The following is a 12,025-nucleotide window of genomic DNA, read 5'->3' as shown; positions in this document are numbered from 1 at the left end:
AACTAAACTAGTAAGAACAAACTGCCAGGAACCTGGCCATATGATTGGGAACCATGGCCCGGGGTGAGTCTGCAGAACAGGGTGAGGTGTGGATTCTGCAAGAATGGACTATGTGGGGAGTAAATCTTCAGGTGAAAGCCTGATACACAGGAGAGCCTCCCTGGGAAGAAGGGCTCTGGAGCAGCAAGGCCCCAAGTGAGGAGCAGCAATACGCAGACGACACAGAAGAGGAGAGAAGTCCGAACCGTGGGCTTCCCATCCAGGAGATGTGCTAGGTCCAGCTGTGCACTCAGTCTAGCCAGCTCCGGGCCTCCTGAAACTCTGACACTTGAGGATGAGAGCGCCCGGCCAGGCTCCACTGGCCTTCTGCACTTAGGGCTTACAAGCAACGTAGTCGGCCCCCTGACCTTTGTGCCCTCCACAGGGAGCAGGCTGGAGTAGGAGGCTGGCTCTGCCTCTAGGACTGTGACAGTTTGTACAAATGGCACAGGAGGCTCTGGTGGGGATAATAGCAGGGTGTTTGCTGAGGGAAGGACAGGGGGTAATCGAGTGAAGGCACAGACTGCAAGTGCACCCGGCCTCCCACGGCCCAGAGTGAACTGCTAATCACTAGCTGGGGTCCCAGGAGCCGGGGAGGCATTGTGTCACTGCCAATTGCCTTCTCCACCCTCCTGCTCCAGGGTTTGCCCTGCCGGATGGACTGCTGATTAATGTTGAAGGTCACAGGGCCCAGAAACCCCTGCAAAAAGCCTGTTTGTGCATCCGCTCGACTTCCTAAACACAAGAATATCCTGAAGGCATGTCAAGCAAAGTTAGAGATGAAGTACACCACAAGGCAATCGTGATGTGGCCCTCATCACTTCCACACATCTCCTCTTGGGGCTCGAAACAGGAAGAAGAATTGAGAGGTGCAGGCAGCTCGTGGGGGGAGTGTCTGTGTGTGTGGTATCTCTGCCCGGATCACTCTCCTTCTAAGCCTCTGAGCAGCCTCTTTTGCTACAAAAACCAAGCCTCAGTGCTGGGCTGGACAGTTGCTCACACAACAGAAGCCACCAGTGTGTGTGTGTGTGTGTGTGTGTGTGTGTGTGTGTGTGTGTGTGTGTGTGTGTGTGTGTATGTGTGTGTGTGTGTGTGTGTGTGTGTGTGTGGGTGGTGGTGGTGGTGAGATGCAGGTAATAGAGGAGGAAGTAGAAAGATGCTCTGAGGAACAAAACCGCCCAAGGCCACAGTCTAATTCAACTCCCAGATCCAGCACTACTTAGAAAGGAGAACCACTGCACAGGGACAGAGCGATTCCTCTGAAGACGTGGACAGTCATAAGGCTGGGGCCTATAGCCACAGAGTTGTTCTGACTTCAGAAGAGAAAGACAGGAGTGCGGGCCCAGCACCTGGAGGTGACAGTTGTTTACTGACAGAGAACAGCAGGCTGGAGAGGCTCCAAGTGAAGGGGGAGACTTTTGGGACGACTGGAGTCTGAAGTTGGAGGAGTCCACAGTTGCAAGAGTGTCAAGGTCAGCTCTGGTCCATCTTGCCGGGGTGAGTGGGATCTTCACCCCCTTCTGGGGTGGCAGGTGGTTCAGCCGCCTCCAGAATCAGTTCCAAGGCACCGTCACCACACACCCGGCGTACCTCCTCTCCTCTGGCTGCTAGGATCTCTTCAATGTTCCTACAAGACAGTAAGGGCAGCATCAGCCTTACTCTGGGCTCCCTCAAGGGCATCCCATGGTCATCTTGGGCCTGGAACACATGTCCCAGAATCCAGGACACCAGTACCTTGCAGGCACCTAATGGCACCTTCACCAAATGTGTCTGTTAACAAGTCCCACCTCAGAAGCCATCTATCCTGTACAGTGTACCACCAAGGGCCTTGACCCTGCCTCTCACCAGGTAACAGCCACTAGGTAACAGCCATTCCTGCACTTCTGTCCTGTTCCTACCTATCAGAGCTGAGATTTCTCTGCAGCACAGGTCTAAGAGGTAAACCAGAGACCCAAGGCCTGCACACTTGTCACAGGCTATCTCCTCTGTGGCTCTGTCCTACTCCTGCCACTGATCCTTCCTCAGTGACCATCAGTCCTAGCCATAGACCAATCTCCTCCGAACTGACTCCTGGCTCTCCCCACTGCTCTCCCCAAGGTGAGAATACCAACTGAAGGCCAGTGCCAGTTCACAGTCTGACACAAACCCTTCCATCTGCCCTGAGTTGGCAGAACACAAAAAGCCTCCACTAGAAAGTTATGAGGCCACTGGAGAGATCAGAGGTCAGGCAGTGAGAGCGGTAGAGCCACAGAACTAGTTTGCCATATTCGAGGCCGATTATAGTTTATCTGAAGTTCAAATTCAACAGCTTCCAGATCATCCACGTGGAGGAAGCTGGGCTATCCAGGTAGGAGAGGCGATGGACCCAGGCTCATAAAGGCACACAATCCTACAGTCTCCTACCCCTCCCAGCGGGCCTCACCTCTTCCCCTTCAGGTCAGAGAACCAGCTTAGGTTGTCTGCGATGATGTGGTGGTTCTGGCAACCAGGGCAAGTCACGATGACCACACCCTGGTGATAGGCCAACTTTGAGATGTGCTTGGATGACCGAGTCCCACAGACCTAGTTGGGTTAGAGAGGTGGTCAGGCAAGGTACACATAGGAAAGTCTCTCCCTAGGGCTAACTCCACCCGGAGGGACATCCTAGAAGGTCCTGACCCTCATAGATAGCTTCATTTCCTCCCAGCCCTTTTGTAAAGTCCCCGCCCCCTCCCCGTCCGAAGGATACTTCTGCCGGAACCCTATACCTTCAGGAAACCAGCCAGCGCTGGGTGCTGCCGACCGCGCCCACCTTGCAGGTGTAGACGAGCTGGTAGTGGTCCGCTTTCACGCGCCCTAGCGCCGCCGCATGCTCTGATCCCGGCGCGGAGCTCGAGCTCCGCCAGCCCCAGGCCCAGCCCCGAAGTCTCTTCGCGGTCTTTAGGCGAGCCCCCAAATCCCAAAGCTGCCGCGGTCCGGAATCCCGGGTCCGCACACTACGAAGTAGTGTCGGCATGCGGCTCAGCGCTGTCCGCAACATGCCGTTCCAGGGCACCGTCACCACGACGATTCTTGGCCACCTCTTTTTGCACCGCCCCGTACAACTGAAGCTGTATCCGCCATTTTGGAAATGGGCGCAGCGGCCGGAAGCAGCTCTCTTCAGCTTCCATCCGCCACCGGCGCGCTGCATTCTGTCGCCCCCTGGTGTCACCCCGCTTGCACATCCAACCAACAGGCTCAGCTCAGAGGTCATTTTATTAGGCTGCATTTTTTTTTCTAATACTTGTACAACGTATGTGTAGCGTACAGTAAAAAAAAAACAAAACAAAAAAAACAAAACAAAAACGCAGCATCCCTTCACAATTACACAGACGCTCAGCCTCGGCGCGGTCCTCTAGGAGCCCTCGGTGTCGGTGTTGTCGCTGCCTGTCGTATTCCCGTGATCCCCTTCTCCCTGCCGCCAGCTGTTCTGCATCTTGCGGAGCGCCCGCTTCCTGTGGGACCCGCAGTGTGAGCAGGTTGTGAGCAGGTAAGCGTAGGTAATCCACCCGCCCAGCCGTCCTTCCTGCCGCCCCTCACCTTCGGTAGTTCTCGAAGCTCTCCTTGAGGCGCCGCCGCTCCTTCTCCGGGGGCTCGCTGCTGCTGGGCACCGTGTCCTGTAGAAGGAACGGTGCCAGCAGCTGGACAACAGGGCGGGCAGCTGGACACCGTGGCCTTACCACGGCAGCCCTGGGACTCCAGCAGGTGTGAAGCCAAGCTAGCTGGCCTTGGGCTCTACTGGACTCCGAGATAAGTGAACATGGGGCGATCACCCCTTTTCAGCCAGGCTGAGTGGAAGACTTCTTTGCAGTGAATGTCCTTACATTACTGCCTCCCTCCCCTGTCCAACCACCCTACATCTAGGGTTTTGTCCAAGAAGAGGGGCTCCAGTTAATGCACCAAACACTACCCACATGTTTACACACCACATGCACTACAAAGACCTTGTGATCCCCAGCTGTGCAGGTGGAGTCACCCTCCTCCCCAGGATGAGCCATTTAGTCATCAGGGCTCTTGGGGGCCCCGGTCAGCCTTACATGGGTCTGCGAAAGATGCTTCTTGTTCAGAACCACGAAGGGCTGCTCTGGGCTCTCCCTGTCTGCCAGGACACCTGAAAGGAAGAGCTGTGCTTACGGTGGCTCGCTCGCTGGCATAGTCACCACCTTCCTCTGCTCACAGCCCAACTAGCACTGGCCTAGGCCAGTCTTCTGGACTGGGACCCTCACACCACATGAGTCCAGTAGAGACTGCACTTCACAGACAGGAACAGGCTGAGCCCTTGGCTGCTACATCAACAGAGCTCCTACCATCACTCACCCATACCTCCCAAGCTGACTGTCACCAAACACAAGGACAGATGGGTAGGAAAGACTCCAGGTCCCCAGTCCATTAGCTTGGCAAAATTTTCGTGCCTAGTGGTTCCCATGGGTGGGGTAGGGGCAGCCTCAGTGTAGAGCAAGTACACCATATTAGTTACAAGAACGTTCATTCCGGGTGGTCAGAGCCAGCTTGCCCCAGGCCCTAGGTAGACCAAGACTCAAGGCTCCAGGCAGAAGGTGTGCTGAGAGGGCTATGAATATCAAGAAACAGTTATATCCAGAGAGGACTCGGGGTATGAGAGCCCTGCCCCTTCCCCTCTCATTTTCATGGTGCCTAACTGCTGGTGTGCCTTCAAGAGAGCTGGCTACTCTTGCATTCTCCTTGTGTGCCCATGTGGAGCTTGGTGGCCTCAGGTTGGGTCTTGGGGACTGCGGTGGGTGGCCCATGCTTCTCCATCTACACCTCTTGTTCCCCTTTTGCCTTTGGTTATAGCCTGGGGTAAGGCTGAGCTGAGGAAGTCTGTCTGACTTCTCACGAAAGCTCCCAGGGCTCCTCCCTGCACTAGACCCTCTCACCACCCACCCTCCGCTGCCCCAACTGCCGTCCCCCAACTGTTAGATCAGAGGAGTGGCCTGCCTGGCAGCCTGCTACTGTGGATAGAGCGGTCCCCACCTCCTTGCTTGCTACCCTGTCACATAGCGCTACCGGTCCCTTCCTCATTGAGCTCATCTGGATACTGGCTAGCATCTCCCTCTGCAGGAAGAAGGCTGGGAGGGAAAGATGCAGGATGGGGCGTCCACATTCACTGTCCTCTGAGCCACAGACCCTAAGATCTAAGACCCATGTTCAAACCAGATTCCTTATTCTCTAGGTGCGTGAGCCTAAGGGTCAGCCCTTCGCCACTGCCTCTCCTTGCCTCAGGGAGTGTCGTCTTTGGTTGGAGCGGTGTGATTCTGAGACAAGGTAAGTCACACCGCTTTATGTGCTGAGGACGGGCTGGGGTTTAGGGAGGCCAGGAGACTGCAGCCTAGATGCCTCTGGCAGAACACGGCATCCCCACCTCCTCACCTTTGTCTGAGAGCTGGGCATCCTCCTCCAGGTCCTGAGGCAGTGAGAGCTTCCAGACAGAGACATGCCACCCAGTTAGGCCACGCCACAAGCCACCATTGCCCTTCCAGGATGAGGTGTGGCCCAGCCCCCGCCCGCTTGACTCTCGCTCCTCAGTTGACACAGCCATCACTGTCACCCCACTGCATAGAGATCCTCAGGGACTCGGTCCCAGTCAGGCCAACAGGCAAAGGAAACCCTAGCATGAAGCCTCTGCCCTGAGAGGACAGAAGATGGGCGCTGGTCTGTGCTTCACTTTGCTCACAAGCAATGGCGTGGAGTGTGGCTAGCACTCTTCCCTGTATCCAGCCCAAAACGAGAGAAAAGGGACAATCCAGTTTAAGAGCCACATGGGAGATGAGTGTGAGGTCAGGTGGAGGTTGAAGGACAGGGAGAGGCCCACCCTGTGTCCATACTCACCTCCTGGGAGTTCCTGGGTGAACTGTCTTCCAAGTCAGAGCTCTGTGGCCACAGAAAAGGGAGTTGGTCAGTGGGCGGTAGGGGCTCCAAGCACCTGGGCATGGGGCATGTAGGGCAAGATAAGAGCCCCCTCCAAGCTCCATCCTCTAGGGCAGCCCTGCACATATCTCTAGATATGCCCAGATATGTCTTTCTTAACACTACACTGCCAAGCCACCAGAAGGTGACTCCCTGGGCAAGGCCACTCTCCTTGGAGTGGTGTGACTGACTGGGCCTTGGGTTACATTTATGGCTGTCACTTCACCATGAAGAGCTCTAAAGAGGAAAAATGGGATTCAGGAAGGCCAGGCATCTTCTGAGACCACAAGCAGAGCACCAGCCATTCCAGGCTAGGCCTGGGGATGCTTCTGGGCTGCATGGTCCCTCAGGAATCTTGGCTTGACCCCGCATCCTCCCCAGCTCCCGCATCACCCAGACTGCCCTAGCTACAGCAGACACAGAGACCTACCAGGATGAGCATGTCCAATTGCTGCTGCTTGAGTCTGCCCTCAGTGGCCAGTAATCGGCTCTCCGTCTGGAACAGCTGCAGCTGCAACTCGTCGGCCTTCTCATCCAGTTCTCGAACCTGCTTTCGCAGCTTATCTTTGTCCTGAAAGCTTTGGGCACACTGTGCATGCAGCTCTTCCCTCGAGGTCATAGCCTGTAGGAATGGCCAAGGCTACACCCTCAGCAAGGGACCTTGGCTCTCATTTGGCAGTACAGGTCTTGGCCCCTACCAGAGGTCCTGGCCGGACATCAACCACCCTGCTGTGCCGCTGGAGTTGCTGAACTGGAGGGATTCTCAAAGCACTGGGGCTCGTAGTACAAGTGAACAAACACTGGGTGGAATAGGGCAGGCCCAGAACCTTAGCACTTAGGAGGCAGAAGCAGAAGCAATAGTTCAATGCCATCTCTAGAGGCAAGATTGGGTTGCATGAGACTTCGTCTCAGAAACAAAACAAAACAAAACAAAAAACACTGCAAAGAAACAGCCAAAAACCTCTGTGATTAACACACAAGTCAGTTCCGAGGAAGCCCAACTGAGAAGTCCTACATTCCCAGTAGACAGTGTGTGTGTGTGTGTGTGTGTGTGTGTGTGTGTGTGTGTGTGTGTGTGTGTGTTTCCGTCCCTCCTATGGGACATATTTTATAAATTCTGGATGTCGCTTGACATCAAAAGCAGGACCCATGGCTGTCCTTAAATGAACACAATGTGTGTTTTTTCTTTCTTATCCCAGGCTGGCCTCATATTTACTAGGTAGCTGAGGATGGCCTTGAGTTTATGATTCTCCTGTCTTTACCCCTAAATGCTGGAACCGGCATGTACTACCAAACATGGCTTTTTGAGACAGGGTCTCACATTGGGCCCCAAACTGGCTTGGAACTCACTGTAAATCAGGCTGCCCTTAAATTCACAGTAATTATTTTGTCTCAACCTGCAAGTGCTGGGATTACAGGTGTGAGTGAGTCACCACTGCCCCTACCCGGGAACCACCACCAGCTCTTGTACGAAATGCTCCCCACCCCCAACCTATGCATCTGGCAGCTTCCTCTCCCCTACTGAAGTCTCCCTCCCACCTATACCTCCCTATCCAGCACCGGGACTGCAGTGTTCTCCTGCTACATAAGCTCTTCCTTTGAGTAAGGTTAGACCTGACTGCATTTGTACGAGCAGCCCCAGGTTCTATCTTTCAACACTGCCAAGTTACCTTGAGCATAAATAAATAAAAAAATGCTTTGGCCGCAGCAGCTCCAAAGGCTGCCGCACCAATACCGCAGCACTGCTTGTTCTCAGTTTCTGAATGCAAGTGTGGCACCCACCTGGTCCCGCTCAATGGAGACCTCCTCCATCTGCTGCAGGATAGCCTCGATCCGGTCCTTGTACATCTTGGCATCCTTGCGCAAGGCCAGGCACTGCAGCTCGAACATCTCCTTTTCCTCCATGCACTACAGGAAGCACCGCTCAGCCTCACTCCCTCCCCTCCCCGAGCTGGACAGACAACAGCCCCAGAGCACACAAGACCCGGCTGGCTGGGGTAATGAGGAAGGCACTGGAGTCCCAGTCCACGGTAGGCTAACCTAAGCCCAAAGGGTGACCTTAGCTGTGGACACGACACCACCGTGAACTAGGAATTGATAAAGGGGAGACAGTGAGCTGTCCCAGACCCCACCGTCCAGGATCCCAGTGGGCATTGCTTGCCTGCCCTGGCCTCTTACCCGGGTCCGGAGGGCCTCAGCCTGGCGGAGGTCCTTTCGTAGGGAGAAGATGGTGCTGGCCTGCTCCTGGTGTTCCTGCAGTGCCTGACGCCAGTCCTCCTCCAGCACCTGGATGTATGGGCTATTCCTGTGTAGCTTACCCTCCTGGAGGTGGCAGGGAACAATAAGCCTGGCTGAGGAGGCCCACAGTGCCACAGCCACTGCAGTTGTACCATCTGGTGTGCCCAGCTTCAAGCCCCTGCAGATGCGAGGCCTGGTGTGCGCCGGTGGTATTCCTACCTGCACGGAGACCTCCAGCTCCTGCACCCGGGCCTGCAACAAGTCCCTCTCCTGCTGCAGGTCCCACAGCAGTTCCTGGCTAGGCCGCTGCTCCATGGCGTGCCGGAGCTTCAGTGTGTGTTTGCGCTCCACCTTGCAGTCATCCTCTGCCTTCATGAGGCTGTGCCTGAGCTGGTCCACCTGCGGGTGGTCCAGTCAGCCGCAGCCTCCTCCTGACCACCCCGCTGCCTGTGGCGTGAGCCATCACCTCAAGCTGCAGGTCGCGGTTCCGCATGAGCGCTGCTCCCTTCTCTTCACTCAGGTGAGCCAGGCGCATGGCCAGGTCGTAGTTCTCATCCTTGCAGCGCTTCAGCTCCGCACTGCTCAGCTCGCACTCCTCCTTGAGCCGCTGCACCCGCTCCTGTTGCTTGCGCAGGAGGCTGTCCTTTACCCTCAGCTCCTTGATGAAGTCATCCTTGGAGCTCAGAAGGGCCGTCAGGTCCTGAACCTTCTTCTGCAGCTTCATGACCTCTGTCATCAGCAGCTGCGTCAGGCCCGACTCCCCTGATGCATCTGGGGACCATGCAGTGTCAGGTGGAGCTGTGGCTGTCACCTGCAGACCCTGTGCTCGTCCTTGTCTACAAGTGTGTGCTTGAAGACCAGCAGCTTGAGGGACAGAGGGAGCACTCCTGGCCTCCCAGAGGGTAGGATGGGTCCCTCAAGACTGAGTGTGCTCACTAGGCCCAGTCTGCCTTGCTGTCCCTCACAGGCGAACTGAGATTCTGACTCAAACACTCACATGCCAGGCCTGCAGTCGGCCTTCTGTCTCCCCCCAGCCCCTGTGTTTTGAGACAAGGTCTTGGTATGTAGTCCAGGCTGGCCTCTCACTCTGAGATCTGCTTGTCGCTGCCTCCGGAGTTAAAGGTTAAAGGCGTGTGTCATCATGCCTGCCCTCTGTTACTCTTACACTGACCTTTATGAGATGCATGAGAATTGATAGGGCTGTGGCTATTCCATCACGAGAGGACACCTCTGTCCCCTCTGGAAACTGTAAGACTCTGCTGCCCTTGGCTGACAACTGGGCCCTGCAGAAATGGCACTACAGAGCGGTCACCACTTCAGTGGAATTTCTAGGCTGTGAGTAGGAGAAGCAGAGAAGGGCTCCCTTTCTGGAGACCAGCGGGACCTCAGCAATCCAGGAAGGCCCTGCTCCCGAGAACCCGAGAGGCACCAGGGACCACTACCCTGATCTACATCAGAAGGCTCGTGTCAGACTTAGTCACCCCAGTGCAATCACAGGAGCCAGGGCCAAGTGGCACCGAGTCCACCCACAGCACCAACCCCCACCTGTGCCTCTCACCAATGATCATGGAGAAGACACGCGCTGGCTCCTTGCCAGTGACTTTCCTGTATAACTGAGGGTAGTAGAGTTCCAGACTCTCAAGAAAGGCCACGTAGCCCTTGTGGCCTGTCCGCTGCAGGATGTCCAGGAGCACACCTTCAGGTAGAAGAGACAGAGTCAGGGCCCAGGGCTGGGTAGGTAGAGGCTCTTGGGGCTGGGTAGGATGGTTACTCTGGGTAGATAACCTAAGCTCTAGACACCCCCTTCCCTTCTGGGCCATTGCATAAGGCACCCTGCAGGTCTCAGTCTAGGTGGGACAGGGTGCTGTCTTTACTCTGGTGGCTCTGAGGACCTGAACAATGGTGGGGACTCCCTTCCCCCACTGGGCAGCAGCAGGTAGACATGACAAGAGGGGAGGAGGACCTCACTCATATCCTACATGGGGCTGAGGTGGGGGCAGCGGAACATGTAGCAGACTCTGGCTGGCTGTCTTGTGGGGATGATGAGGGACTGGGGCCTGCTGGTGTGGGAGCAGCCTCACCCACTTTCCGCTTGCGGATGACCAGGTTGGGGTCACTGAGCACCTGCTCCTCATCATCGGGGTTCAGGACTTTGCACTGGCGCAGATAGGGTGTGATTCGTGAGGGGTCAATGACAGAGATTAGCTTCACCCGGAAGCTCTCCAGGGCACTCCAGCACTCGTCGTCATTTTCATAGTCTGACATGTCCTCTGTAGGCTGTGGTACAGTTGGGGAGAGCAGCTGAGGAAGTGCCCACCTTCTGTTCCCTGCTGGGCCTGGCGCAGTCAGCCTGACAGGACCCAGGCCTGGGAGTGCCAGGGCAGGGCTTTGGGCAGGGTCAGAAGGGACTCAGTCTAGGGAAATATAAGGCTCAGTTTCATCTCCTCAGCTCCATGGACAGTTTCTGAGGAGAAGCAGAGGTCCATAGGCAAGTCCATTGTCAAACCCACCTTCCCCAAGCTGCTGTCACCCCAAGCTTTCATTGAGTCATGTGGATATGCAGGGAAGGGGTGGGTTGGGGGTCTAAGAGAAGAGCCCTTGTACAACAGCCCTGCTCTAGCTTCTGCCCTCTACCCTGGAGTGCCCTGGCACGCCCTCAAGGTGGGAGCTTTTGCCCCTACTGGCTATCCTACATAGTACCTCCCTGGGTGGCGTGGACCCTGGCTGCCAGTCTCCAGATTGGGACTAAGAGGGTCAGGTTGGTGGGAGGCTTTCTCACTCTGCCAGGGGGCCAGGCCTATGTGTGACTTCCTCATTCCCTGACGGGCTCCGTGTCCTTCAGGCCTTCCGTTGTAGCCAGTGATGCAACAGCCTGTGGCATGGTGCTATTCTGGGAGGGCAAGTAAGGGTTGGCCTCGGGAGCATGCCTGCCTCCCTGCTAGGCTGGGGTACACTGGACGTCTGCTGCGGCTTCCCTCCAGTTTTTCAGGTGCTAGGCAAGTCCTGTGCTTTTCTGCTGCCGGATGAGGCCTGGCCTTTGGCCACATGATGGGGATCAGTCAGGCCAGTTGAACATAGGGGCTTACTCGTGTGGAGCTGCATGTGGACAAGTGAAGCCTTTGTGAGTGGCTTCAGTGACTACAGGGCCGAGTTATGGTGGCCACAGAGAGCCCCTGGCTCAGTTCCCAACCACAGAACACTGAGGAGAGGAGCCCAGAGGAGCTGCATCTCCAGTTGTGGACACACCATGGCAGGTTTACTCTTCAGAAGTACCTCTGTTTCCTGCCGCACCTTCTGACACAGTGGACAGACACTTCTCTGTACCTCGGGCCACTGCCTGCCATGGCCCCACAGCCACATGGGTCCAGCACTGGAGGACTATACTGCCATGCACAGGATTAATCAAATGAAGGGTGAGGATGGAGGAGGCCACCTGCCTGTAGGTACTGCTGCTCCAGGGTACGCGCTGTAGGATCCCCAGCAGACTCACCACAGGCTTCCACCCACCTCCAGGAAGGTGAACTTACCTCAGGGTCCTGTGGGAGCCACCTGCCAGCTGGATGCTGCCTGGGCTATGGGCACGCCAGGAGCCTCTGGGAGTGTGGAGATGCTCCCTAACTGGAGAAGGGTGGAGCCATGAGGGAGGCTGTGCACTTCCTGATGTGTTCTGGTTGATGCCACAAGCCAGCCAGTCCTCCCTGGGGGGGGAGGGGGGCAGTCCCTGCTGGTCTACCTTCTGATTGGTCCATCCAGGAACAAGAGAGAGGGAAGTAGAAGTACTCTGGGAGCAGAGGAGCCCTCCCCG

General features: G+C 56.2%; 2 protein-coding genes and 1 long non-coding RNA gene across 5 annotated transcripts; 1 reads left to right on the top strand and 2 right to left on the bottom strand.

The window, feature by feature from the left end:
- Nucleotides 1-1,387: 1,387 nt before the first annotated feature.
- On the bottom strand, nt 1,388-3,329 carry Dnlz (DNL-type zinc finger). 3 transcript variants are annotated; one of them, XR_004387970.1, is made up of 3 exons: nt 2,787-3,317; nt 2,462-2,601; nt 1,388-1,666 (listed from the first exon to the last, which is right to left on the bottom strand). XR_004387970.1 is itself a non-coding variant. In XM_032903038.1 (3 exons), exons 1-3 carry the CDS (start codon nt 3,284-3,286, stop codon nt 1,513-1,515), a joined length of 750 nt encoding a protein of 249 aa, XP_032758929.1. In that variant the 5' UTR covers nt 3,287-3,299; the 3' UTR covers nt 1,388-1,512. The 3 variants fall into 3 exon arrangements, 2 of the variants coding, with proteins under 2 accessions (XP_032758929.1, XP_032758930.1); XM_032903038.1 differs by having other exon boundaries at nt 2,831-3,299; XM_032903039.1 differs by lacking the exon at nt 1,388-1,666 and having other exon boundaries at nt 2,477-2,601; nt 2,827-3,329.
- Card9 (caspase recruitment domain family member 9) lies at nt 3,256-11,874 on the bottom strand. Its single transcript, XM_032903036.1, has 13 exons — nt 11,748-11,874; nt 10,302-10,497; nt 9,779-9,916; nt 8,687-8,991; nt 8,440-8,619; nt 8,161-8,304; nt 7,765-7,890; nt 6,413-6,604; nt 5,905-5,946; nt 5,446-5,494; nt 4,095-4,168; nt 3,598-3,674; nt 3,256-3,512 (listed from the first exon to the last, which is right to left on the bottom strand). The coding sequence occupies exons 2-13, from the start codon at nt 10,483-10,485 to the stop codon at nt 3,413-3,415; spliced, it is 1,611 nt and encodes a 536-aa protein (XP_032758927.1). The 5' UTR covers nt 10,486-10,497; nt 11,748-11,874; the 3' UTR covers nt 3,256-3,412.
- Nucleotides 3,398-8,607, top strand: LOC116901274. Its single transcript, XR_004387971.1, has 3 exons — nt 3,398-3,547; nt 5,249-5,340; nt 8,500-8,607. It is a non-coding gene; the product is annotated as an uncharacterized LOC116901274 (long non-coding RNA).
- Nucleotides 11,875-12,025: the final 151 nt, after the last annotated feature.

The sequence above is a fragment of the Rattus rattus genome, chromosome 5, assembly GCF_011064425.1.
Source record: "Rattus rattus isolate New Zealand chromosome 5, Rrattus_CSIRO_v1, whole genome shotgun sequence".
Taxonomy (NCBI): Eukaryota; Metazoa; Chordata; class Mammalia; order Rodentia; family Muridae; genus Rattus; species Rattus rattus.
The sequence above is the reverse complement of the archived record's forward strand: the minus strand, read 5'-3'. Positions and strand labels throughout refer to the sequence as shown.